Below are 23,589 nucleotides of genomic sequence, written 5' to 3'. Positions count from 1 at the left end.
CCTGCTTTTTGGCCCCTCGGGGAAGGATAAAGAGGAAGCTTTCCACAGCCTTGAAGATAGCCCCAGTAAAGGTCTGCACAAACCCTCATATATCTGAATTTAAATTATTTACAAGATTTTAGCAAAGCAGTAAGAGCTTTAGGCCCTCACGTGCAAGACAGGAGAGAATGCCCATCAGGGCAAAGACCTGCAGAAAAGCCACTGCCCAGCAACTTTCTTCCTCACCTCATGCCCCATCACATGCACGTTAGAGGCAAGACTAGAGCAGGCCAGCTCTTCCACCTGGTTCTTTCAAGAGAAACTTTATAGTCACAAGGCAAATTTGCATTTATTTATTTATTTATTTATTTATTTTGCTTGGTTATTTTAACTGTGACTAGCCTTTTATCTTTCATTGTTTTAACTTATCTTAAGGTAGGGAAAAAAAAGGAATGGATAGTAATTTGCAGAGTGCAATGATAATGAGCAATATCTGAGTAGTTAAACAGCTCAAGAGAAGCTATTTTCTGCACAAAAACGCACAAACCCTTTTTTGCACTGTGGTAATATTACGTTGCAATCTATATCAAGGTAAGGATGTGAGTACATAAAGAGAGTGAAATTATATAGGCAAAACAGGATGGAGAGATCCTTTTAATGTATATTAAGGGAAAAAAGTGAAAGTGCTACAATAAATAAAATAAAAAAGAATTATTAAGGATGATTGATCTCCAAGTCCTATCAGAAAGGTCTTCCTTTGATTTGGGTTTTCTATTATGTGAGAAAAGGTACTTTATGTAACAGCAGTGCACTGGAATACATGGAAACTCTAATCTGAGGGAAGATGCCAGACCAGTTCAGTGTTAACCAGCTTCATTCCTTGGGGAATGCCTGAATTTTCCCTTTCCCTTTAGTAGGGTAACATGGAGCTAAGTGAAGGCTTATGATCCTCAGCTTTACTGTAAGTAACGAAGCTCATAAAAGCTGCCCATGACCAGCACAAGCCTCCTGTATGGACCAGTAATGATTATCTCATTAACTACACAGCATCCTTCTGTCCCTAAGCTTGTGAGACTGTTTCCCAACGAACACAGTTGACTTTGGTTTCCAGAGCTTTGAACAGCACAGGAACAGTGAAGCACACATTATTTTTTCATCCTTTTCAAGTGCACTCTGTGCTGCTTTATCCTTAAATCACCTGCAGTGAGGTCTCGGCTCCCTCTTTCCTTCCCAGCCGCTACGTAATTCCTGAAGGGCTTCTTGACCAGTGTATCAGGTGCCTTACTCTTCCTGCATCTTACCCCCACTTTAAAACAAACCAGAACATAACGCTGCTGTTTTGTTCAGTCCTTGACTGCTGTTTTTTGATGAGACATGCTGGGAGCAAGGTGGCTTAGCCTTTTGTCAGTCCACAAGTATTACTTGAAATGAAAAGCCAGGCTTAGTTTGCAAAGCTAGGTCTACCTGTAAGCCAAACAAAAATAACTTGGGTGTTCTCATATTGTTAACACCCTGCTCTTTGCTGCAAGAGCCTGAAATAGCCGATGCAGTACAAATTCCGCCAGCGCAGCCTTGCCCTGCCTTCCCTCGGTCCATCGCCTTCCCTTCCCTCTGCCACGCTCATCCCTGTGCATGATCCCTCTCCCACACAGCCACTTCCACCGGCAGCACCAGGGGAAAAGGAAAAAGTAAATCTGATTCTGGATGCTTCCTGAAACCTGGGGACCTGCAGCAGCAGCCAGGTGTCAGAACAGAGCAAGTACGAGACATGTCACAGGTAAAAGCATCCCGACGCGGTAACTGGAGAGCACTCCAGAGTAAGCTGAGACCTTCCAGTCCCACCACTTAAGGAGTGTTTACCGCAGTGTCCAAGTGGCAAACAGGGATGATCCGAAGGACAGCCTTATCTCCTGGCTGCCCACACCAAGGGCACCACAGCCTCGCTGGCTCGCTCTGCTCTGCGGCCAGGCCAGTGGTGGCCGTCCCAGCACCTCCACCCAGCTCCGGGTGTTACGGGCTGTGCAGTGCGTGGGCTTCACTGCAATATCCATCAGCTGTTTTGGCTGATATTTGGCTAAAACCATCTTTCTACATATCTGTGCTATTCCTGGAAAACGTGTCATTACCCTGGGTAGATAGGTAGCAAACTACTTTCTTATATGTTATTTTTCCTCTAGAAACAAGCAAAAAAAAAGGAAAGCAAGCGAAAAAAAGGAAAACAAGCAAAAAAAAACCAACCCAAAACGAAAACAAGCAAAAAAAACCAAAAAGGGAACTAAAGGTGAGAAGCCAGGCTGCTGCCCTGCGTGCCGGGTAGCTGGCGTGGCCCCGTGCAGAGGCAGCCAGGGAGCTGCAGGGATGGCTCGGGTCCTGGGGAAACAGCAGCCGTACGGTAGTACGGTAGAGGGGGTCCCTCTTCTGCTGCACTACAGGTTAGGAGCGGTATCATTTTAACCTTTTTTTTTTTTTTAAGAATAGGATTATTGGGAATCCAGTGTTTCAGATGAGCACTTTCATCTGCAGCTGCCCAGCTCACTGCCTTTGTCAAAGAGAGCCCAGCTCCCAGTGCCCACCACGCACCTTCCTCTCTAAGTGTGTAGCAGTGAAACCCACCTCCGCACAGCCCCAGCGGCCACGCTCACAAAGCACGCCACCCGCTCGGCATGCTACTCTGCCGCTTGGCATCCCAGGGTGCGAAGTCCAGCAGCTGGGAGCAGGGGGATGGGAGGAGACCTCGCCGTGGGGGCTCTGCTGCGACCTGGCGCTGCCAGGGAGGAGCCATCCGCAGGGGGTGCTCCCTGTCCCCCGGGAACAGCCTGCTCTCAAACCATAAGCAATACCTCCAGTTCCCCACACTACTGGGTTATAATGATCTTTGTATAGATAAATTAACATGTCCTTCTGAGAAAAGGGTAATCATTAAAGAGGAGCCTCTTAAGAAAAGACAAAGTCCGCCGTCAGGGAGAGATAATAACCCATGGGCTTAGCAGGGGCTCCTAAATGATGCACCTTTGATTTTCAGTGTGGTTTGTGCTCCAGTAATCTACTTTTCCTCAAAAAACTACTTACTACATCATTTCAGCCACCTAATTAATAGTGACTTCAATCCTCCAGTGCCTATTTAGATGAAGTTTTCACAGTTCTATATTGAAAAATATTGAGAACTAAAAAATATCTCAGTCAAATATCAGGGTGCACTAAAACACTTCTAAAGCTAACCCCTCCTGTAGATGCTGCCTTGCAGAAACGCTACCGTATTGTGTAGATTATTATTCAGTATCGTTGGGAACGACATTACACCATTTTTTTGTATGCAGCTGTTACTCATTTCCCATTTGAGGGGAAGGAGAGACTCTACCTTACTAAGAGTAAGGTTCAGCATAAAAATCGTGGCATCTTCTACAATACGAGACGCCTCTTTGTGAAAAGAACCCTCCCTCTAAATCAGTACCTAAATACATATGAAAAGCAAAACATGCACTATATATTACTACTTATAAAATAACCACACTATATTAGTTTAGGAACTGTGATTTGGAGGGAAATCTTAAACTATTAAAAAAAAAATCATGCAAAATTTTGATTCAGGAGTTTTTCAGCTGATAACACCCCCAAACATGATTGTGTATGTACAACTCTACTAAGCAAAATGTCTCTGCCTGCCCCGCAAGGGGGAAACGACATTTTACTAAAAAAACCCCTTTGTATAAACTGAAATACTACTTTAAAATTCAAAGAATCTATGTAAGCACTAGTATAACAAGATTTCAAATATTTGTATTACACGAGAAATCTGTTTACAACAAAGATATAATTTCTCTTTTCAGGCTGAAATAGGGTTAGAGCTAGAATCTGTGTTAATGGAAACCAAAAGTCCGCTGCAGAAGGTCTGAGAAATCACTGTCCTACAAAACTACATTTATCGAACAAACAAGAATATTAAATATAACCAATAATTTATCCCCTTTTAAAATAAATATCAAAATACATAACTAAATTACTTGAAAGATCTCAGCGAAATGCCGAAGAGCAGGTCACGCCCATAGGTTATTCAAGACAGGATATAATTCCAAACAAGGAAATCAACAGCTGATTGAAAACCACCTCATTTATACATAATCTTACCTGTGAAAGTTAACACAACCCAGGGTGAAGGATGCTGCCAGCTGAAAACACAATGGTAAAATATCATTCTTTGAAAATTCTTCATTTTAGCAATTTCTAATGATTTCATATATTGTACATTTTCTTCTCCGGACATCTTTTCCCTGCTCAAAAGCCTTGAACTCCTGTCATCAGAAGACTTCATTGGCAAGCAACATTGAGGTCCATGAAGAATAGCCTCTGCAATTAAGCTCCCTCAGCAATTTAAAAAAAATCTACTCATAAAGCATCACACTGAGAAAGTTTAAGTGCTAACAACTTTTGAAAAGCTAGCTCCAAGTTAGTCACCGAGGATGGGTCCACACATGGCCTTGAAGCGCGCAGTTTGCATCCAATGAACTTCCTCAATGGTTATGCAGCGGAGCACTACCCCACATGGGGGGCACCTGGGCACCAAACCCCAGCAGGTTCCTCAGTTTAAGCACGTTCTTATCATTACATTAATACCTAATTGGCATTATAGGCTGAAAGGGATAGAAAGTAAAAGCACCCAGCAAATTACAGCTCTGAAAGTTGTTCATTTCCTAGAAGATGAGGAAACCCCATGATTATAACTATCCAAGCAGGAACTATTATGATGATACCAGGAGAACTTTATGCCTTATCAGAGTCTCTAAAGCAAAACTTGTAAAATTAAAATAATTAGGAAGACCTAATTGTGGCTCAGTTAATTTCCTATGATACAAGAATAGAATGAATGCTTGAACGTTATCAGCCTAGATGCCAGGCTCTACTGATTGTTTAGATAAGCTTTTGAGCACTGCAAGACAATTGCGCTGCCAAATCAGGATCTTCACACTTCTGACGCCTCTGATTTAGGCCTGGGGGGGGGGCTATGCAGCTCATTCCCCAAATCCCTGACCTTGGTAAGAAATTGCCTTGCTGTTCTGCACAGCAGCCTGCAAGGGGTTCACCCCTGCGTGCAAAACCTGCCCTCATCGTCCTTGGCTCAACATGCCCAAACAGCACTAATGGCAGAGATCTGCCTTCGTGAAAGGCTGTAAATCATTTCACTGACTTAAAGAGACCATGGGAAGGCGGGGGTGGAAGGAAAAATAAATAAATGTATAGAGAAAAAGTGGCTGTAAAAAGAAAGTGCTGGGCAAGCTTTCATCCTCAGCCCCTCAGAAGAAGACATGCTCAAGCAAGGATGTCTTAAAGGTGGAGATGAGAACAAGCCCATCAAGCAAAGCTTGTCAAGCAATGTGCGGTGACGATCCATCTTAAGGGAAGGGTCCTGCGCTCTATTTCAAACACAAGCCCTGAATTTCTTCAATAATAAGGAGCCAATAACTTTTCCATTAGTTGAAGTACTTTTAATCAAGAAATTGTACAAGCAAAAGGCATAATTGAGATAGAGAATATAATTAATAATGGTTAGTTGGTTGATAGCTCAAGCAATTTGATGGTAGTATCAAAATATACTTGGCATACATTTGTTTGTACTGCTTAAATATATTGCTTAAATGGGAGATTTTTTTGCTATATATTCCTTTGGGTCCCTGTGGCCGTGTGAAATGCAGGATCTGGGTGGACAGGGTGGCTGCGACGTTTCTCCCAGGGAACTGTTGCAAACATACAAAGCGTGGTGTATAGAGCATCACTTTTTGGGAGGTCCTAACCTCTTGATGGCCCGTGGATCTGGCAAGCGTTGGAGGAGAATCCTGAAGTGATTATAACGTTAAACTAAGGCCTGAATTTTTCCTAATCTCAGCTGGAAAGATGCAAGTGATGTATAGCCATTCATTCCCCTCTCCCCTGGACAGGGCTGTTCTTACCTCCCCAAAACCAGGGGCAAAGTAGCACAGGAGGTAACAGGGGAGAGCATCCCTTGCAGGTTTGCCTGCCTGGCTGCAGGAAGCTGGGCTGAGAACTAATTAAAAACACCCTTATCTATTTCAAGCACTTATTTCAGATGCCAGAATGGGTCCTGATACAGCCCCTCAGATGCTAACAGCTTGGAGTGGTAAATCCAAGCACTGGAGTCGGATTTCTTGTCAGCTCCTTGGCTTGCAATCAGCTATGGAAAGGGGTATTGAAGCTTCAGGAAATGAAGCTTCTTCCTGAGGCTACTCTGGCTAAAACTTTATTTCACAGGAGTTTTCACAATATAATTTTTTTATTATTTCAGGGAAACGAAATTTCAATTATTCCCATCTAAGGCGCACCATCATAAAAGAATAACAGGTGGTTTTGTACTGTTTTAAAATAATATTTCTTCTTCAGAAATTGTATTTATAAGGTATATTCTTTTGTCTGTGAGATTTAGCTAAAATAGCTATTCTGACCACCACCATGAAGCTATGCTAAAGATGTATCAGATGGCTATAGAGTCATAAAAATACAGATTTACATTTCTAACTTTGGTTCCAGTTTATTATTCCATTAGCTTTTTTCTACTTTGTGTGAAATACTATCATCCAAAAATAATTTTCTGCCAGAAAGAACATTAATAATTTAAAATAAAATAACAATTAAAAAATATCTCTGCAGGCTTACATTTATGCCAATGGGAATTTTGCTTTTGGAAAAGCTTCCTGGAAATCAACCCAAATTGCTATGCACTGAGCCCGTGTGAGCTGACAGGCAGCTTTATTTGTCGCTGTGTGACAGCACAGTTAGCCCAGCTGCTAATTAGCAGCGTTTGCTGATGGCAAACACGTTTTAAAAACATATTCAAGCCAATAATAATATATGACACTACAGTTATTTTCCTAAAATGGATGATACAGGGATCTTAGCGTTTCTCTGGTTAACATGACCGGCACAAAAACCTTCTGACCCAGGTGTGGTTTGGGATTTTTTGCGGTTTTGTTAGGTTTTGGGGGTTGGGTTTTTTTTTAACTTTTATTTTTAATTTTTACCCCAGGCCTCACAACCAGTTCCTCACTCTCTCCACCAACATGAGCCAGACTGATGCAGTCCTACATGATGCAGCTCAGGGGCTCAAGTTTAAGAGCAAATACCCTCACGTTTGGTCCTTTGCAGCTTTTTGTTAATTCATTTGACGTGACAATGCCCGGGCAAGCTGGCCATCAGCCGTGCTTTGTGGGGAGCAGCAGGCACGTGGTTTGCCTGCTTAGCCCCACATGCTGCATTCATCCCCCATCAGATTAGCTCTCTGCCAGCTGAGGTTGGTGGTTGACCCTAGAACCTCGCTGCTCTAACCGCATGGCTTTTACCGCTGCCGGAGACATTTATTAATCAGACTCGGTAGGCATGAATTAAAACCTGCAGAAAATATCCATGTTCTTACAGCTGTAAGGAGTTGCAAAAAGGGGGGGGGGGGGGGGGGGGGGGGCAACCACCCCCCCAAAAGCAGAGAAATGCCTGGCAAGTAGAGTCACTGCTTTTTTGAGACTGGACACACCCTAAGACATTTGTTCTGTACAAAAAAGAAATTTTAACTAGCGGTGCGGGTACACTTAGATAAACAAATTACTGTGAAGCAGTTGTGTGAGAATTTACAGAGCATTATCCATACTGTCCATTATCCATACTGTCTGTTAACTTCTAGACTGTCTACCAAGGACCACACTTAGAATGTCAAAGGACAATCCTGAACCCTATCATTGATGTTCAATTTCAGTTTTTAACCATATGAGGGAATTGCTCCTCTGAAAAAAACCTCACCAGTGGGGACATGGGTCTGTACGCTGAGCTTTCCTTCATTTTGCTTTCCTTAATTTCTTTATTGCTCTCATTTTATTATTTAAAAATGCTGAGAGGTTAGAAAAAAAAAAGAAGTCAGATCAAGTCAATGTGTCAGGCTAATGGTTAACCTTAAATTAAAACCTCACAGATAAAAAGGGAGCATACTACAGATTTCACAGCTAAGCCTGCCTTGCACAAGTATCAGTAGCACCAGGGTCTACATCCATCCAGCACCCTCCTAACTCATACTTAGCTACTTTTATTTTTTATCTCCTTAGAAGCGAACTGGTTAAAAAAAGAAAAAGTCTCCTAACTGAATAGTCTTTATCACTTGCCATTGATGAGCTACAGCTTCAACGTTGTTGCCAACTGAGTTACCTGTTTGGAGCAACAGCTACAGAGCAGCAGAATCCTCCACCCGAGGACTGTCCAACCCGGACTATGTCCAACTTCATAGCTCCAGAGGTCAAAAAATTTGTGGTGTGGGACTACATTGTTTTTGCAGCGCTATTTTTAGTATGTGCTAGCATCGGAATCTTTTTTGCAGTTAAAGAGAGGAAAAAGAAAACCTCAAAGGAATTCTTGGTGGGCGGCAAACAGATGACGTGTGGACCTATAGCCTTCTCGCTCACATCAAGCTTCATGTCAGCAGTGACCGTTCTGGGGACACCCTCCGAAGTTTATCGCTATGGGGCATCCTTTGTGCTCTTCTTCCTTTCATATGCGCTGGTCATCATTTTCACTGCGGAACTTTTTCTACCTGTATTTTACAGATCTGGCATTACAAGCACTTATGAGGTAAGTAAAATCCATGAATAAAATAAAAGGCACTATTCTAACATAAAAGTCAGTATCATGCCTATAGATACTTTTAGAGAAAAATCTGACAGAAGACTTTCTGCAGCATTTCACAGAGCGAATGTATTGATAAGTTTATTAGTTTTAGAAACAGGTTGCATTATTCTAACTAGTTATTTATGTTGCAAAAGCTGAGAGCACAAACTGAGGGTCAGAGCTCCTGTTATACATATATAACAAAGACAGCATAAGGGTTTAACATAAGCACCAAATTAAATTACAGCTGGAAAATAACTGAAGTATACCTAAATGCTTCTGATCTTATAAGTAACTATTTCACTCTGGTTGAGAGAGCAGGTATTAAAGACAGACTTTAAGAATAATAATCAATAGTATCCAGTTAAAACTCTGTCTACATCTGGCAGTTCAGCCTAATTTACTTTGAAAGTGGACTATTAGATATCTAAAACACTGAGGTGGGAAGAAGGGATAAAGAGGAAGATGGTGGGTCTCTTTCAGAAAAATAATAAAATAGTCAGGGCTGGGTAATTAATTCAGGGATTCTCTAACAAATTAAATAAACAACCTCTAAATTGGCTATGCATTTTGCCTGGCATTCCTCCTAGAACACAATATTTGCTTCATATGACAGATCAGTAGTTAAAAAATAAAAATCAGTAGTCCTCGTGATGTTACTGCTAGCAGCACAGCGCACAGCCCTTATCATCTGCACGCCCACGGGGTGGCTACAGAGCATTTGGGAATAGCTTTTTAGTCACTTTAATCAGCTGTCACAAATTTGGTTGCTCCCGTTTGTGGGCAGTTTCAACTAAGCAAGAATGGGATGAAGAAAGCCAGGTTAGTTCACGAGTGAGTAAGGCTGCTCACGTTCTTCAAGCCCGAACCCAAGGGAGGGCTTTGGGCAAACAGCTCTGCCTGGGTATTTCGTAATACTCCGGTTACAGATTAGAAAAGAGAAAAACTGACCATCCATTCCCATTGCCCCAGGTAACTGCATTTTTTTGGCTGGTTTTAATGCAAGATCAGAGAATGAATTTCTTTTCTCATCTGAACTACTGAAGGTGTCATCGTAGCCAGAGTCCCTCCAAGGTGGCTCTGCTGGCTTCAGGAGTCATTTTTAGAAACAAGTCACAGAAATCAGCTATTGACTCGTATGGCAGACCGTAGGGCTTATTATGCAAGAGGCACAAGAAAGATGAACATGAACAAAATTAATAAGAAAGAAGCTGCTTTGGAAGTACCGTGCCCAGAGACTTGTAAAAGAGGGGACTGGTACAGCCTCTGCCTGGCGTCTGGTGGCCAGCACAGGGGCTACGGCCCAAGGGGAGACCCCAGCCCACCCAAGGCGGCGTGAGAGGCTGCCATGGGGTTAGCAATGCCCACTTCATTTTTGTAGTGATAATGATTTAATTTCTTTTTTTGGTCAACTCTACAGAGAGACTCCAGGTGGTGACTCTGGCTTAAAATCTGGGCTCTTGGGGCTAGAGATCTATTCACTTCTGCAGCTGTGCAGTACTGGGGAACACCTCTCTACATCCACCTGGAAGTCCCCAAAGACTCCACTTGCCTCTCCATACCAATGACGCACAGATTTGGCTTTAGACTGTGACAGAGGGAAGGGAGAAAGCCAGCTTAGCTCCAGCACTGCAGAACTAGGTTGCTGCTTCTCCACCTGCCCTACCACATCTGTCACTACAGGAGTCCTATTCCTCCTAGAGATGACCCCAGGGTTCCCCTTTAACATAGTTGGATGATATTTTCATTTGAAGTTTGAAATTGCTTTTCTTTGTAGCCCTTGGGCTTTGTCATTTATTCCCAATCAAGAGCAGATACTAACCACAGAAACCCAACATACAACTTCAGGTACATGATACTGATGAGAAGACTTCTTAAATGTAATTATTGCTACGTGTAATAACAACTATGCTGTCCTGCTCATTACTCACAGTAGCAGAGCCAGATGTCAGTAATTTTACTTGCACAACAAGCTGTTACTCAGAGTGAACAGAAGGTTAATAGCTATGTCACAAATGCTACACATGCAATTCAGTGAGATTCCTCTTTTCCCTAGTATTTGGAGTTAAGATTTAACAAGATGGTCCGTTTTGCTGCAACATTGATCTACATCCTGCAAACGGTAAGAGGACATCGGCTTTTTGCTAATTTCACTCAACATTTATTTTGACAGACTAGTCTTAGACTGCACATTTTTTATAACGAGATGTTTTAATGAGTACGCTTTTTAATTTTTTTCACTTGGACTGAGAAAGTTAAAAAGAAAGAAGGGTTGCTTTCCTAACTTATCCTCTTTAGGACCAAAAATGCCATTTGTGTTGTCTTTGACAACTGGATGTTGTGCTGAACTCTCACAGCTCTCAAACTCTTGGTCTCACTACGTTCCCCTGAAGCCTCTTTCCACGAGTGGGTTCTGTCATTCTTGAGAAGCCAGATGAGCTGTACCAGGTGCTTTTAGTTCACCAGTCACCTGCCTACGTCAATGGGGATAAAGCTATCCTGTTTGAAAGCTGCTGCATGTGGCATCATCTTAGCAAGGGGTAAAATAAGTAATAGGAAGACAGATAATGGCTCTTCTATCAGAACGGAATTAAAACAAAGGCTTTTGTTTTGTAAAGGCTGAAACAGAAAGCCACACACAATACAATCTGATCTAAATAAATCCCTAGAGCTGGTATTTCACGCTGAGCACCGCCCTAAATAGAAGCCTTATCACTGAGTAGTCACATAAATGGTTTTTTATCAACTTTTTCTCCTTCAGATCCTTTACACAGGAATAGTGGTTTATGCTCCATCACTGGCACTCAACCAAGGTGAGTTCCCATACCACGCTATATGGCTACCTCAAATAACCACACCACAAGACAATCAGAATAAATGAAGTGAGGAAAAATAGATAAAGAAATCTAACAAAAAAAAATTTCTTCGGAAGTTCTGTAAGAAGTTTTTGCCTGCACCTTGTAGCTCTGCATTGCCGACTCCCCCGATCTCTCTCCCACATCAGTATGTCAGCAGGAGCCCCCTATTTGCTGTCCTGCTCTCCTTTGCACTCAGTAACCACTTGAAGAGGTGAGCAACGAGCAATTTCTCAACATCCTGACAAAGTTCACAGGACAAGCCGACGACCCAAGACCATACCCTGTACTTTGCTTGCCCCCTTCCCTGCCTCCCACCATCAGGTTCCCATGGGCAGAACCTCGCTCCCTGGAGCTGGAGCTGAACGCCGTGCTGCTCTCCATCCGTGCCCTGCTGCGATTAACCTTCATGAACCAGGCAGGCGGCACCCATCATGATGGATAGGATTAGTAATGTCACTGGAATCACCGTGACCCAACTCCTGATTTCACCAAAAATCGATTGGGAAGAGACTGGGAGGCTCTTTTCATTTTTTAACATCTAAGTTGCATCCAGTTTCTCCAGCTCCACCTCTTACCCAGCGTCGAGCCTCCTTCCTCTGGAGCTCAACCACATTTTATGTGACAGTTCACGTTCATTATCAGGCCATACTAATTTTGCTAATAAGAGAACCTTTAAAAATAGATTTTCTCTCACAAACTATGCCTGGCGGAAAACACTACAATATGAGCCCACTTAAAATTTGTACATCCTGAGCAAAGTACATTTATGAAGCAAGATGAACATGAAAAATCATTTTAATGCACTACATACCAGCATTAAACTGCTCCTAGATGCAGGGAATGGAACATAGTTTGGTGTTGGTTTGTTTCGTGTGTTTTTTTCCCCTCAAAATTCTTTGGAAATCTCTGAAGAACTTGATCTCGCTAGAGAAAATACTCGACTAAGAACCAAAGGAAAGCATTGCTTATAAAGCTGCGTCCCTTAGGAATGCTGTTTACGCTTTGTGCAATTCTTCTTAGGCATTACTTTTGTGCACTTAAAAGTTAGTTAAATCCAATTTGCAAGAAAAAAACAATGCAAACCATTATCCAGTAATGTTAGGAAACCTGAACAATCCAGCAAAGCTCCTAATAGACACACAGAAAAAAAATTACTCCCATCCTTCTAAGGCTGAAGGATCATAGCTTTCTGTTACCATCCATATGGCCTACCATCATGTCACTAACCATTTGGTTTTCTTTGGTTTCGCAGTGACTGGATTTGATCTCTGGGGCTCTGTAGCTGCAACAGGAATTGTCTGCACTTTCTATTGCACTCTGGTACGTAACAGGCACAACCGAACAGCTGGAACACAGATTGCTCATTCCACCATCCACAGGCTATCACAGAAGGGCGGCTTCTAAATACAGTCCAAGTGACCGAAGTTTAAAGTAAGAGAACACAGAGACAAATTTCTTTTAGATTCTGTGGTATAAGCAAGCCGATTTGGAGGAGAAAAATATTTCCTTTCAAATCCTCTGCTGGATGCCCCCAGGTTTAGCACAGACAGCTTGAGGCAGAGTCCTGATAAGGAGGCAATAACCTTCCCCTGCCATACTAAATCTTTTGAGAACATGACTCTTATCTTTTACAAGTTATAAACTGAAAAACACTGTAATGAGAAATGTGCCTCGGATGTCACCCCAGATCAAGAAGAGGGTGATAAAACCTAGGAAGGATGATCAACAAGTCATAGAGAGCTTTGCTTCTGAGTGGAAGCAACAGGAGACTCTGGATTACAAAAAAAGATAAAACAGGGCAGTGGAAGGGGCAGAGCCCTGGGGCTTAGGACACCACCTCATTTCTGTTTTCATTACCACTAATGAATTTTCTCAGCGTTTTGGTCCACCCTTGCTGTAAACACTTGTGTTGCTCTAGTACAGATTTGATCAAATATGAGAGTAGCTATGGGAGAAAGCTGGACTGCAGACTGGCCACAGCTATTTTTCTGTGTTAGGCAAATCATGGGTCACTGGGCTCCGAGAAGCAGAGTGCTATGGCAAGTACCAACAGCTTGTGTTCCCTAGGCTTTTCCACACCAGGATATATTTTTCCAATACATACAAAGGAGGCAGGAAAAAAAAGCATTTAACTGGATGTCAAGTATTTTTATACGACTGCGGACAAACAACGGAGGCCACATCATTTTCTCACCTCTAAAAATAGAGTTTTCATGGGAGAATCCAAAGTTTAAGCATTGCCCCGAATTCCTAGATGCTATGCATCCAGCTCACCAGCTCCTGAAATAAGGGGTCTTTCTACCTTTCGCTGTACTTGAACAGCGGGAAGAAGATGAGAGCATACAGTCTGTTTGTTTTAGGGAGGATTAAAAGCTGTCGTCTGGACAGACGCATTTCAAATGATTGTCATGGTGGCTGGCTTCGTGGCGGTTTTGATTCGAGGAACTACTCTGAACGGAGGATCGACCAAGGTCTGGGAAGATGCTTATGAAGGATCACGGCTGAGCATATTTGAGTAAGAAACAAACGGTGCAAACTTTCTCCTTTTGCATACTTAATGTTTATAAACCCCACCCTTACTAAGACAAAAACCCCTCAGGCTTGTTATTCTACTACCAGTGAACAGCTGCGGTGACTCACAGAAGCCATTCCCTGTTTCTTTGGTCCTTGGGAATGCAGTTGACCTTCAAGAGGCCAACCCCTCTTTCTGTTACCCTCTTTGAAGAAACCAAAGCCCCGCTGAACTGGAAGGGAACTTGCCCATTTTTCTTTCTGTAGGTACAAACACACCCCAATTATTCCTTCCAATTGCCTCTTTAATTTTCCACTCATAAAACTGGCACTTCATTTTAAGTACACTCACCACAGCAGCTAGCAGCGATGCGCTGGGACAGAAAACTGACCTTCCTTTGGCTGTTTGTGGCGCTGACTGAAAAGTTCATTGATCAAGGCAATTCACTGACAGAATCTAGCAGCAAGGTCAAATGTTATCTGCTGTACCTATCAAGGTTAGGAGAACTGCAGAAAACAGATGTGAGACAGAAAGAGGTGCTTGTACTGGTTAGAATTACTGAGTAATGAAGTTTCATTGTTAAAAAGATAACACTGCAGCTGAAGCAATTTCTTGTAAGGGAAATCACACATCGTGATGATGTAACAGAGTTGGGAAGATTTTAAGAGTTTAGCAACTGGCTTTGCTCCTCGCAAAGGACAAGGTCCCAGGCAGGATGGCTTGGAGGTTCCACAGGTCTGTTGCTGCAGTATGACACAAATCTGAAATCTGAGCATAAGCAGCCTTATAGGTGTGATTTATCCCAATTAATTGATCCTCTGACTGCGCATGCATGATATATGTTTATCCTTGACTTGATAGTAATGTGTTCCAATATAAAAGTTTAACACCACCCTCACCCCACCCCCAGTTTCCAAACCTGAACACATTAGATGTTTGTGCTGGAAAACAGTATTACTGATACAGTATTTCTGATTCAGAGGGTAGGACATACCAGATAGCTCTGAAAAATCACCTACCTCTTGCTAAATAAATGTGTGCTTAAATAAGTGAACTGAACTGCTTCTTTCTCTCTTCTAGTTTTGATGTCGACCCTTTGAGACGACATACCTTTTGGACGATTGTTATTGGGGGAACATTTACATGGCTAGGGCTCTATGGAGTTAATCAGTCCACAATACAGAGATGCATTTCTTGCAAATCGGAAAAGCATGCTAAACTGTAAGTTGCCTGTCACTAATCTATCCCAACAATCAAATGTATTGACATAGAGTTATACTAAGTTTGTTATTTATGTTAAATAAGTATCGGAATCCTGTTGGGTAGTAGTAAGCTAGTTGTGCTCTGATTGTCTTACACCCTCTGGCTCTAAATGCTGTAAGTAAATGCAGGAAGAACAGGTAGCTAGCTACCTCTTGCAGCTGATTAATTTGGGGTCAGGCTGCCAATGTAATCCTCGGAAGCAAGAGTATGGAAGAGATGCCCACCCAGAAGCTGTGCTATCTACAGCTTCATTGGAAAAGTGATTATTGATTTAATGGGGCACTATAGTACAAGGCGTTATCTAAATAAAATTAAGTTAATAAGTTCTTAAATTATACAGCTTAAGAATAATTAGAATCAACATTAACCAAGTGAAACTTTACAATATAGACATATAGGTGTCCAGCCTGCTACATTCTTCCAGTTCAGCATCAGTATGTGCACAGCTAGACACGTTTTACTAAGGAACCAGATTTTTTTCATACGCCTAGCACCAAGTGCTTGCCTACTTGGCTAGAGCATAAAGGTGGCAATGTTTTCCTTCTTCAAACAGTTAGCTTTTTTGCTAGCTGAAATCACACTCGTTTTTCTTAAGATCGTAACAGTTTATATGAATTTATCCTGTAGAAAACTCAGTCTCTGAAAAGCGTTTGGAGGTCACAATAGTGAAAACGCCAACAGTAAAAAGTTCTGAAAGACCTTCAGGTCCCAGTAGCACAGCTCTGAACTGCCCCTTGCAAGAGACCTCGCATAAAGCGATGCTCTAATGTAAGGTAGGCTAAATAAAACCTGGCAGCTCTCAGGAACGACAGGATTACCCAACCGCAGCCACATGGCCTCCCCAAAGATACCGTCAGCCACAGCCATCTCGTGGACTACTGAAAAATACCCAAGGGCTTACTTTGCACGGTGATGCCGCAGCCCCGACAGAATCCACCAAACCAACACTTTGCTGGGCTTAAAGGGGGAGCAGCCAGAACAGCTCCCCACAGGCAAAACTGCTCTGAAGGGGACAGAGGGACAGACCCAGCGCTCAGTGCAGCCCGTTCCACATACAATTTACTGCTTTCTCCCAGCTGTACAGTTACTCAGAACCTTTACCCTTGCCCTATACCATAAAGCGGCTGTATTTGTCCATTTTTATGTATTTTTTTTTTTTTAAATCAGCACTATGTACAATTTCTTATCCTGGTTATGCCTTTAAGAAATTACATAGCCAGCTTTCAATTATATAGCTAGCTTTGATTCAGGTCTCTCCCTTAAAATTTAGAAATAACTAACTTCAAACAGCTTTTCTATATTTTTCTTGTATTCAACAGTTTCTCTCCTTTGTTCCAGGGCACTTTACCTGAATTTATTGGGGCTTTGGACAGTCCTGGTGTGTGCAGTATTTTGTGGTTTGGTGATGTACACTCATTACAAGAGTTGTGACCCTTGGACTGCTGATTTCATTTCAGCACCTGATCAGGTACAGATACCCCTTACCATCACGGGGAGCTGCTTTGGGCTCAGACACAGCACATATTGAGACAGTTTAAAATCTATTGTAATTCTATATGTCCTGTCAGCACTCAGGCACCAAGGCAGTTGCCGAATCAGGGCTAGAAAATTATATATATATATATATATATATATATATATTCTGGCACTCTGACAGCACTAACCAGATTTTTGCCAAATGACATTGCCTTTGCTCGAAATCTGGCACCTTTTGTTAGTTGGAACGAACACACAATTTAACAGCGTGCTCAGAAGTAGCTACTTCTCTTCCATTATCCAGGAAAATCTGAACTAATTGCTCGTGTTGCTCTTGTGCTCCTTCCACCCAGCTCATGCCGTATTTTGTTATGGACATCTTTTCTTCGATGCCAGGAGTCCCAGGACTGTTCGTTGCCTGTGCATTCAGTGGAACGCTAAGGTCTGTTAATCTGGAGTGATGTTTTAGCTGCAGACAACTGATTTCTTGAGGACCCAGACTGAGGTCAAAACATGAAACCTCAGAAAAGCCCAGCTTGTTTTTCGGAGAACGTTCTAGGAAGCAGCAGTTGCATTACATGAATGTCAAAGTCTAGCTACACTTCTCCAGTATCTTTATCCCAAGTACATTTTTGACTAACATTTCAGTACAGACAAAAGGGTAGGAAAACTGAGCTCAGCCTCCCACAATCCCTTTGGAGCTGTGCACGGTGAAATGCCCTTTACACAACCTGACTGCCAGAACACTCCAGCGAGGGACAGGGAGTTTCCCAGCACATCTGTCCATACATGAAGCGGAGTTAGACTAGGAAAAGAAATGTCTGCATAGAGGAGTTTTAGAACTTCTTTTGAACTTTGGGAGGTGCTGCCTGCTACTGTAGTTTCTACCCTTTCCAGGCCAAGCGCCAGCACTGCACAGGACATTAGAGAGAGAGAGAGAGAGAGAGAGAAGAATCAAGTTCACACTAATTCTATGGCATTTGCATAACACCAGTCTGCAACAAGCTGTTTCTAAAGACTTGTATCTGCAGAAAAAGCAAGACAGTGCTAACCTTTAAATGGTCCCTTCCAACCCAAATTATTCTATGATTCTATTCCATGAAAACTGGGGAGAAGAAAAAAAACAACACCAAGAAAGCCCCCACATAAAAGGCACCAACTGCTCCTGGCAGGAGAACAGAGTAAGGGGGACCGAACGCTGTGCTGTAGGCACTGACACTGCCATGCTGTCACTACAGATGTGCAGAGAATGTATTCACCAGACACAGGTTCACTCACCCAGCTAAGAGGGTCAGACTATTCCATATTTTTCAGTTATGAGAGAAAACAACAGGCATCTTGTGGAGGAACAGGGTATCAGTAGCGGTCACTGCACATCCTTTAATTTGCAAAGGAGTAAAATTTTTATTCTAGAACACATGTATATTCTTAGTGTCTTTGCAGACTGCTAAGCCCAAGGGTCAGTTAGGATGAGTTTCTATCTTGTTCTGTGCCAGCATGAAGCAGACCCCCCCACAATCGCAGAAGGGACAGAAACCTCTCCAGCATCAGCAGCACATGTGAAAAATACTATAAGATGTACAGTTCTTGAAGAGCATTATCGCTGAAAAAGAGGAAGCATTTCTTTATAAATACAACTTTGTTAAGTACATAGAAGGCAATATAATCTGAAATATTCTTCTCCTTTCTACAGCACGGTAGCTGCCAGTATCAATGCTTTAGCAACTGTTACCTTTGAAGACTTGGTCAAGAAAGGTTTCCCAAACCTCTCTGAGAAGATGAGTACATGGATTAGCAAAGGCTTATGTAAGTACCCCAGATGGTATCCATTTCTTTAATGGCAAAGATGCTCATCCCCCCAGTTACTATCACTATAGAAAAAAAAAGGGCAGGATTGTATATACTCTGAGCCTTGAGAGTCTCAGATTCCCAACTGTCTCCAAGAGCAGTTCTGTGAGTAGTGAAGGGCACTGTCTGGAGACACCTTCAGAAACACACTCGAGCTTTGGAAATCTCCACAGAAACGTAACCCTTTGTAAGCTCTCAGGATGAATGTCAGCCTAATGTTTCAGTAAAATTAAGCGTGGGTACTATACGGTACAGAAACAAACCTAGGCCACCACTCAAAATCCTTGGAAAAGTTTAATCTACTGAAAATATTGGAGGACACTCTGGGATCTTCTTTACGATACAGAGAGAATATCAGTGTAGTTATTAACGCATTACTCTACAGTGGAATTATTAAATTATTTTTTATAGTAGTACAATAAGACATTTCTATTAAAACAGAGTATTGCATAAGAATGTTGTTCAGCTTTTCAGAGAAAAGTAGAAATGTAAAAAAGGCAAATGAAAACTAGGTCGTTAACACATCAATTGTCCAAAGTGGTTTGAAATTCCAAGATACTTTTTACAAATATTGCAGTAATATCATAACCCTTTACAAGTTCTGTAACAACATCATAACCATTTGTTAATGTTCGTAAAGATCACAGAAGAGCCAAGCCAATACTTCCTCCATCTCTGCAACTGTCTCAGCCTGCTCTGTTACTGCTGTTCCACTTACTACTTAGTTTTTGCACTCGGGACCCAGAAAGACAGACAATTTTTACCTCTGACACTATGCTCTGCTAGCCCATAAGATAAGTTTGGGTTGGCTTTACTCAAGACTGTTACATACAGAATTTTGTCTACCACAAAGTTAATACTGATGTCAAAGGAAGAAAGCCATGTTGTTTATCGTTGCCTAATTCATTCCTTAGATTATTTTAAGTGTTACTTCAAGGCAACAAAAACATTTCTGCACGAGGCATAACTTCCAAATTAATTTCACTGCTAAATTCTGCTTCATAAGAAAACCCAACCAACCAAAATCCCAACGAGACTTCATGCAAGACACGTCTGGGTGTTTGATGGTCAAGTGTTAAAACATCAGAGCGCTAATTCATCCATGCTGCCTGGTCACTTCAGACACCAGATGAATTACAAATTGTCCACACCATTAACCAGCACCACCAACCTCGCTGCCTGACCTTTTCCAGGTATATTATACGGTGTCCTGTGTACTTCGATGGCTGCAGCGGCATCGCTGCTGGGAGGAGTTGTGCAGGTATCTATTGCCTCCAAAATATGATGAACTGAACACAAATCAACAGAAACACAATGCACTGAACAACTAATGCTGAAGCCCTGAGGACTACTAGATTATGCAAATAACTTCTATGGACACTCTCCTGAGGGGCATAATTATGGGGGATGGCAAAAAAATCATAAATCCCCCAACTCCTTCACCATTTACTCGCTGTTGGGAAAAATACTGAGTGTGATCGTCTCTTTAATTACACACTGAAATCACTGCTGGTCCCTTCTTCCCCACCATTTCCTGAAAATTACAGAGCAAACCCAGAGCTGCCGCGCTCCCTCCAGCTGCTGTGCTAAGCTACTTTCTCTCCCCGTATCCACAGGCTTCCCTCTCCATCCATGGGATGTGTGGCGGACCCATGCTGGGATTATTTACCCTGGGAATTGTGTTTCCTTGTGCTAACTGGAAGGTAAAAAAAAAAAAAAAAATATCCTGATCAAAAAGAAAAATCTTTTGGACTTGTTTGGTTAAAACTCAACCTTGAAAATTGTTTGGGTTTTTTGTGTTTAGTCTCAGAGCTGCTTTTCAGATTTAGAGCATGAGGAGTCCAAGATCTGTTTATAGGTCCCTTTTCACTGTCTGAATTAAACCCACTTGAATTTAACTCTACCCGACTGTGGAATAATTGGTGATTAGATCCACATGAGAGTTTTTTTAAAAAAGATTTTTATTTCTGAGTTTCTTCTCTTCAATTAAAAAGAAAAAAATAGTAAACACTCACCCCAGCCTATCTTTGCCTTGGGACACACAGGATGATTTCAATTGCTCTGCCTTTACTAACTCCAGCAAAACATGAGATGAGCTCATCTCATATTGCCCCACGAGCAGTCCCATCAAGCTCACCCAGAAGAAAAACTCAACTCTGCATTGAGGTTTTGATCATCACAGTTTTCCTCCAACTCTTATTGCTAGAGGACAATAAATCACCATGCTTTACACCTTGGTCAAGGGAGAACAGAACTGATATCCAGCAAGAGAGCCTGTAACCAGCCATCACCTGCTCCTGCCCCCCACACCCCCCGCCCCCCCCCATTCCCAGGGCAGTGCTCCCCACGCACCAGCTCGAGCAGTGCCTTTCTCCCCCTGCCCAGGGCGCTGTCGGAGGCCTCGTGGCTGGGATCACCTTAGCTTTTTGGGCTGGTACCGGCTCTTTCATTTACCCTGCACCCCCAACAAAGTCCATTCCTCTGCAACTGTCGACTCTCAACTGCACGCTGGCTAACAGCACCGGGGTGCTGACGACGGCGGCGGCTCCCACCGCAGCTCCAGACAGGTATCCTCCCTGCCCGTGCCGCTCGAGCCCGCGTTTTGGCACAGCTGGCAACTGCCACACAGTGAGAGCAGCTCATACACCAGCTGCAGCGGGAGCTGCATTTTGCTGGTATAGTCAAGACGCAACTTAAACCGCCCCACTAGTCACTGCTAGCTGCTTTTGTCACCTTCCCACAGGCCTTTGCTGGCTGATACCTGGTACTCCCTGTCCTACCTGTACTTCAGTGCCATCGGCTGCCTGGGCTGTGCCACCACAGGGCTGCTGATTAGCTTTGTAACAGGTTGGTGTTTATATATATATATATTTTTTTTTTTAAATGCTTTTGCACAAAAACCTGACTCAACTGTTAAAAAAACTTTTAAAAAGTCCAGCAAGCAGATGATGAGACCCAGACTAGCAGAGGGCAGCGGGCTCCGATCCCGCTCCCCCAACCTCACCACCTGAAGCTCCTGGGGCTCACACCTGGCTGCCTGCAGACTTACGAATCATTATTTTCTCCTTTCAGGACCCACTAAAGGAGAAGATATCCCACCAGTGTTAATTAAGCCAGTGTGCAACCTGTTTTGCTTTTGGTCGGAAAGGCTGAAAGCTTCCCTATGGTGCGGCGTGCGGCACGGCAGCCAGGAGGTGAGTACAGGACACGTGCCACATGGCGAGTGGGCTAGCTGTCCGCAATTGCTTCTTACAGTTACACAAGGGATGCTGCATGAGCAACACAGGTTGGAAATGAGACCAGCCAAACCCTACACAGCGGTGGTCAGGAATAGGTTAATGATTTTCCCTGTTTGTGCAGCACGCAGGGACTTGGGGGTCTCTGGAGACCAGCAGCCCTCAGGATGGCCAGCAGCCCATGAAACGAGGCTGACCTCCCTCCCGCTCTGTCCTCCCCGCTCCAGCAGCCAAATGGGGACAAACCTGTACTTTATCCCTCAGAGATGAGATCATAAGCTAGAGCCTCCTCCCACCCAGCACAGACAAAAAGACTTTAGCACTCACATGTCCCTGGAGCTCTCCTGCTGCTGCTGTCCTCATCTTCAGACCCTCTAGGACCACTTTCCCCTTCTAGGGCGGCACTTCCAGCCCATAAGGCAGAGCTACAACCACCAACACCTGTGCCGTTCCTGCCCACCACCTCCTCCTCCTCCTCCACCAGCACAGGACCAAGCTTTACCCCAGGTGTCTCAGGGCTTCATAGCTCGTTAACAAGCCATAAAGAACAAGCACCTCGTTTTCTTGCAGTTGTAACAGTTTGCAGAGAAACAACATTGCTCCATCTCAGCAGAACCTGCTAGGTTTAGAGAAGGGACATAAAACGTACGTTTTCAGGTCCTTTAGAGTACTCTACAGGTAGGTTGAAAACTTGAAAGGATTCTTTCAGCTGTAAGACTCACAGTAGTCGGTGATAAGGCAGAAGCTGTCCCTCCACCCAGCTTGCATTAAGCTTAACATTAAGGTTGATGGTTTAATTTGGAGAGCAGCTGGGGCTCTAGATTTGCTTCAGCTGTTTCACCTGGCTTTTAGGTGCTTCACACAGACTTCAGGTAGAACTTTGCTGGGGAAAAAAAAAATCTCAATAAAACCAGTTAGACAAAAAAGATCACATATGCACTTATTGCCTTGTATTTACTTAAAATGTAGAATAACAACATTAATTAAGTAGCGGCAGTGTGAAACCAGTGAGGCAAGTGTGGACAGACAAAAAAAAAAATCAATCCACTAAAATATGCAGATAACTATGCAAATGAAAAACAAAATCTAAGTGGCTGGGAATGCACCAAGGGCACATTTTAAGACTTTTATATGAGGGAAAGAGTTGTGAAAAGTTGTTTGTGTTGCTTTTGCCAAAGACTTTCCATGGGGGAATTAGAAAACCAGCAGTTGCTTATGGAGGGGACACACACTAAAGAGTGCCTGTTGGTGGGTAGGACAGGCATTTTATATAGTGAAGTAACTGCTCAGATCTATAAGAAAAAACGTCAAATGCAAAAAGATACCCTTCAAACAAAGGAAAAACCCAGTGAATACAAGCTTCAAACTACTTTTTTTTTTCCTTTTTTTTTTTCAGGTGGACTTTGAAAAAAATCTGCCTAAAGTTATTGCAAATAAAACTGGATCAGATGACGTCTTCAAGAGTAAAACCAAAGAAAACAAACGCCAGTTCCCTGATTACAATCCCAAGGAAAAATCCTATACTAATATGAGCAAAGAATCTCGCCTCTAGAAGCTGAGGGACAAGGGACATTTAATCAAACTTTATTTCTCCAGCTTCAGGAATGAAGAGCTTTTTTTATCACATTTACCAGCTTGTAGATGAGCGAGGGGGAACAATTGCTCTCTATAGCAATAAAGGCCAGATTTTTATTTAGGAATTTCATGACAGACCTGGGAAATCATTGGACAATGGGGTTTTGGAAGCACTGTTATTTCAGAAGAA

The 23,589-nt window shown here is 42.8% G+C and overlaps 1 protein-coding gene across 1 annotated transcript; it reads left to right on the top strand.

Annotated features, from left to right (window-relative positions):
- Positions 1-8,238: 8,238 nt before the first annotated feature.
- SLC5A12 (solute carrier family 5 member 12) lies at positions 8,239-23,376 on the top strand. The gene is made up of 15 exons (XM_056354555.1): positions 8,239-8,595; positions 10,688-10,753; positions 11,393-11,444; positions 12,742-12,809; positions 13,850-14,004; positions 15,082-15,222; positions 16,603-16,732; positions 17,094-17,182; positions 18,434-18,546; positions 19,782-19,849; positions 20,205-20,291; positions 20,974-21,155; positions 21,332-21,435; positions 21,661-21,782; positions 23,221-23,376. Exons 1-15 carry the CDS (start codon positions 8,239-8,241, stop codon positions 23,374-23,376), a joined length of 1,890 nt encoding a protein of 629 aa, XP_056210530.1.
- The last annotated feature ends 213 nt before the right edge of the window (positions 23,377-23,589 follow it).

The sequence above is a fragment of the Falco biarmicus genome, chromosome 10 (assembly GCF_023638135.1).
Source record: "Falco biarmicus isolate bFalBia1 chromosome 10, bFalBia1.pri, whole genome shotgun sequence".
Classification (NCBI taxonomy): Eukaryota; Metazoa; Chordata; class Aves; order Falconiformes; family Falconidae; genus Falco; species Falco biarmicus.
Note: the sequence above shows the minus strand (reverse complement) of the source record. Positions and strands in the feature narration are given on the sequence as shown.

Coding starts and splice junctions, on each gene's coding strand:
- SLC5A12 (XM_056354555.1), top strand. CDS start 8,239: ATGTCCAACTTCATAGCTCCAGAGGTCAAAAAATTTGTGGTGTGGGAC. Junction 12,810..13,849: donor GCACTTTCTATTGCACTCTG/GTACGTAACAGG, acceptor TGTTTGTTTTAG/GGAGGATTAAAAGCTGTCGT. Junction 21,783..23,220: donor TGCGGCACGGCAGCCAGGAG/GTGAGTACAGGA, acceptor TTTTTTTTTCAG/GTGGACTTTGAAAAAAATCT.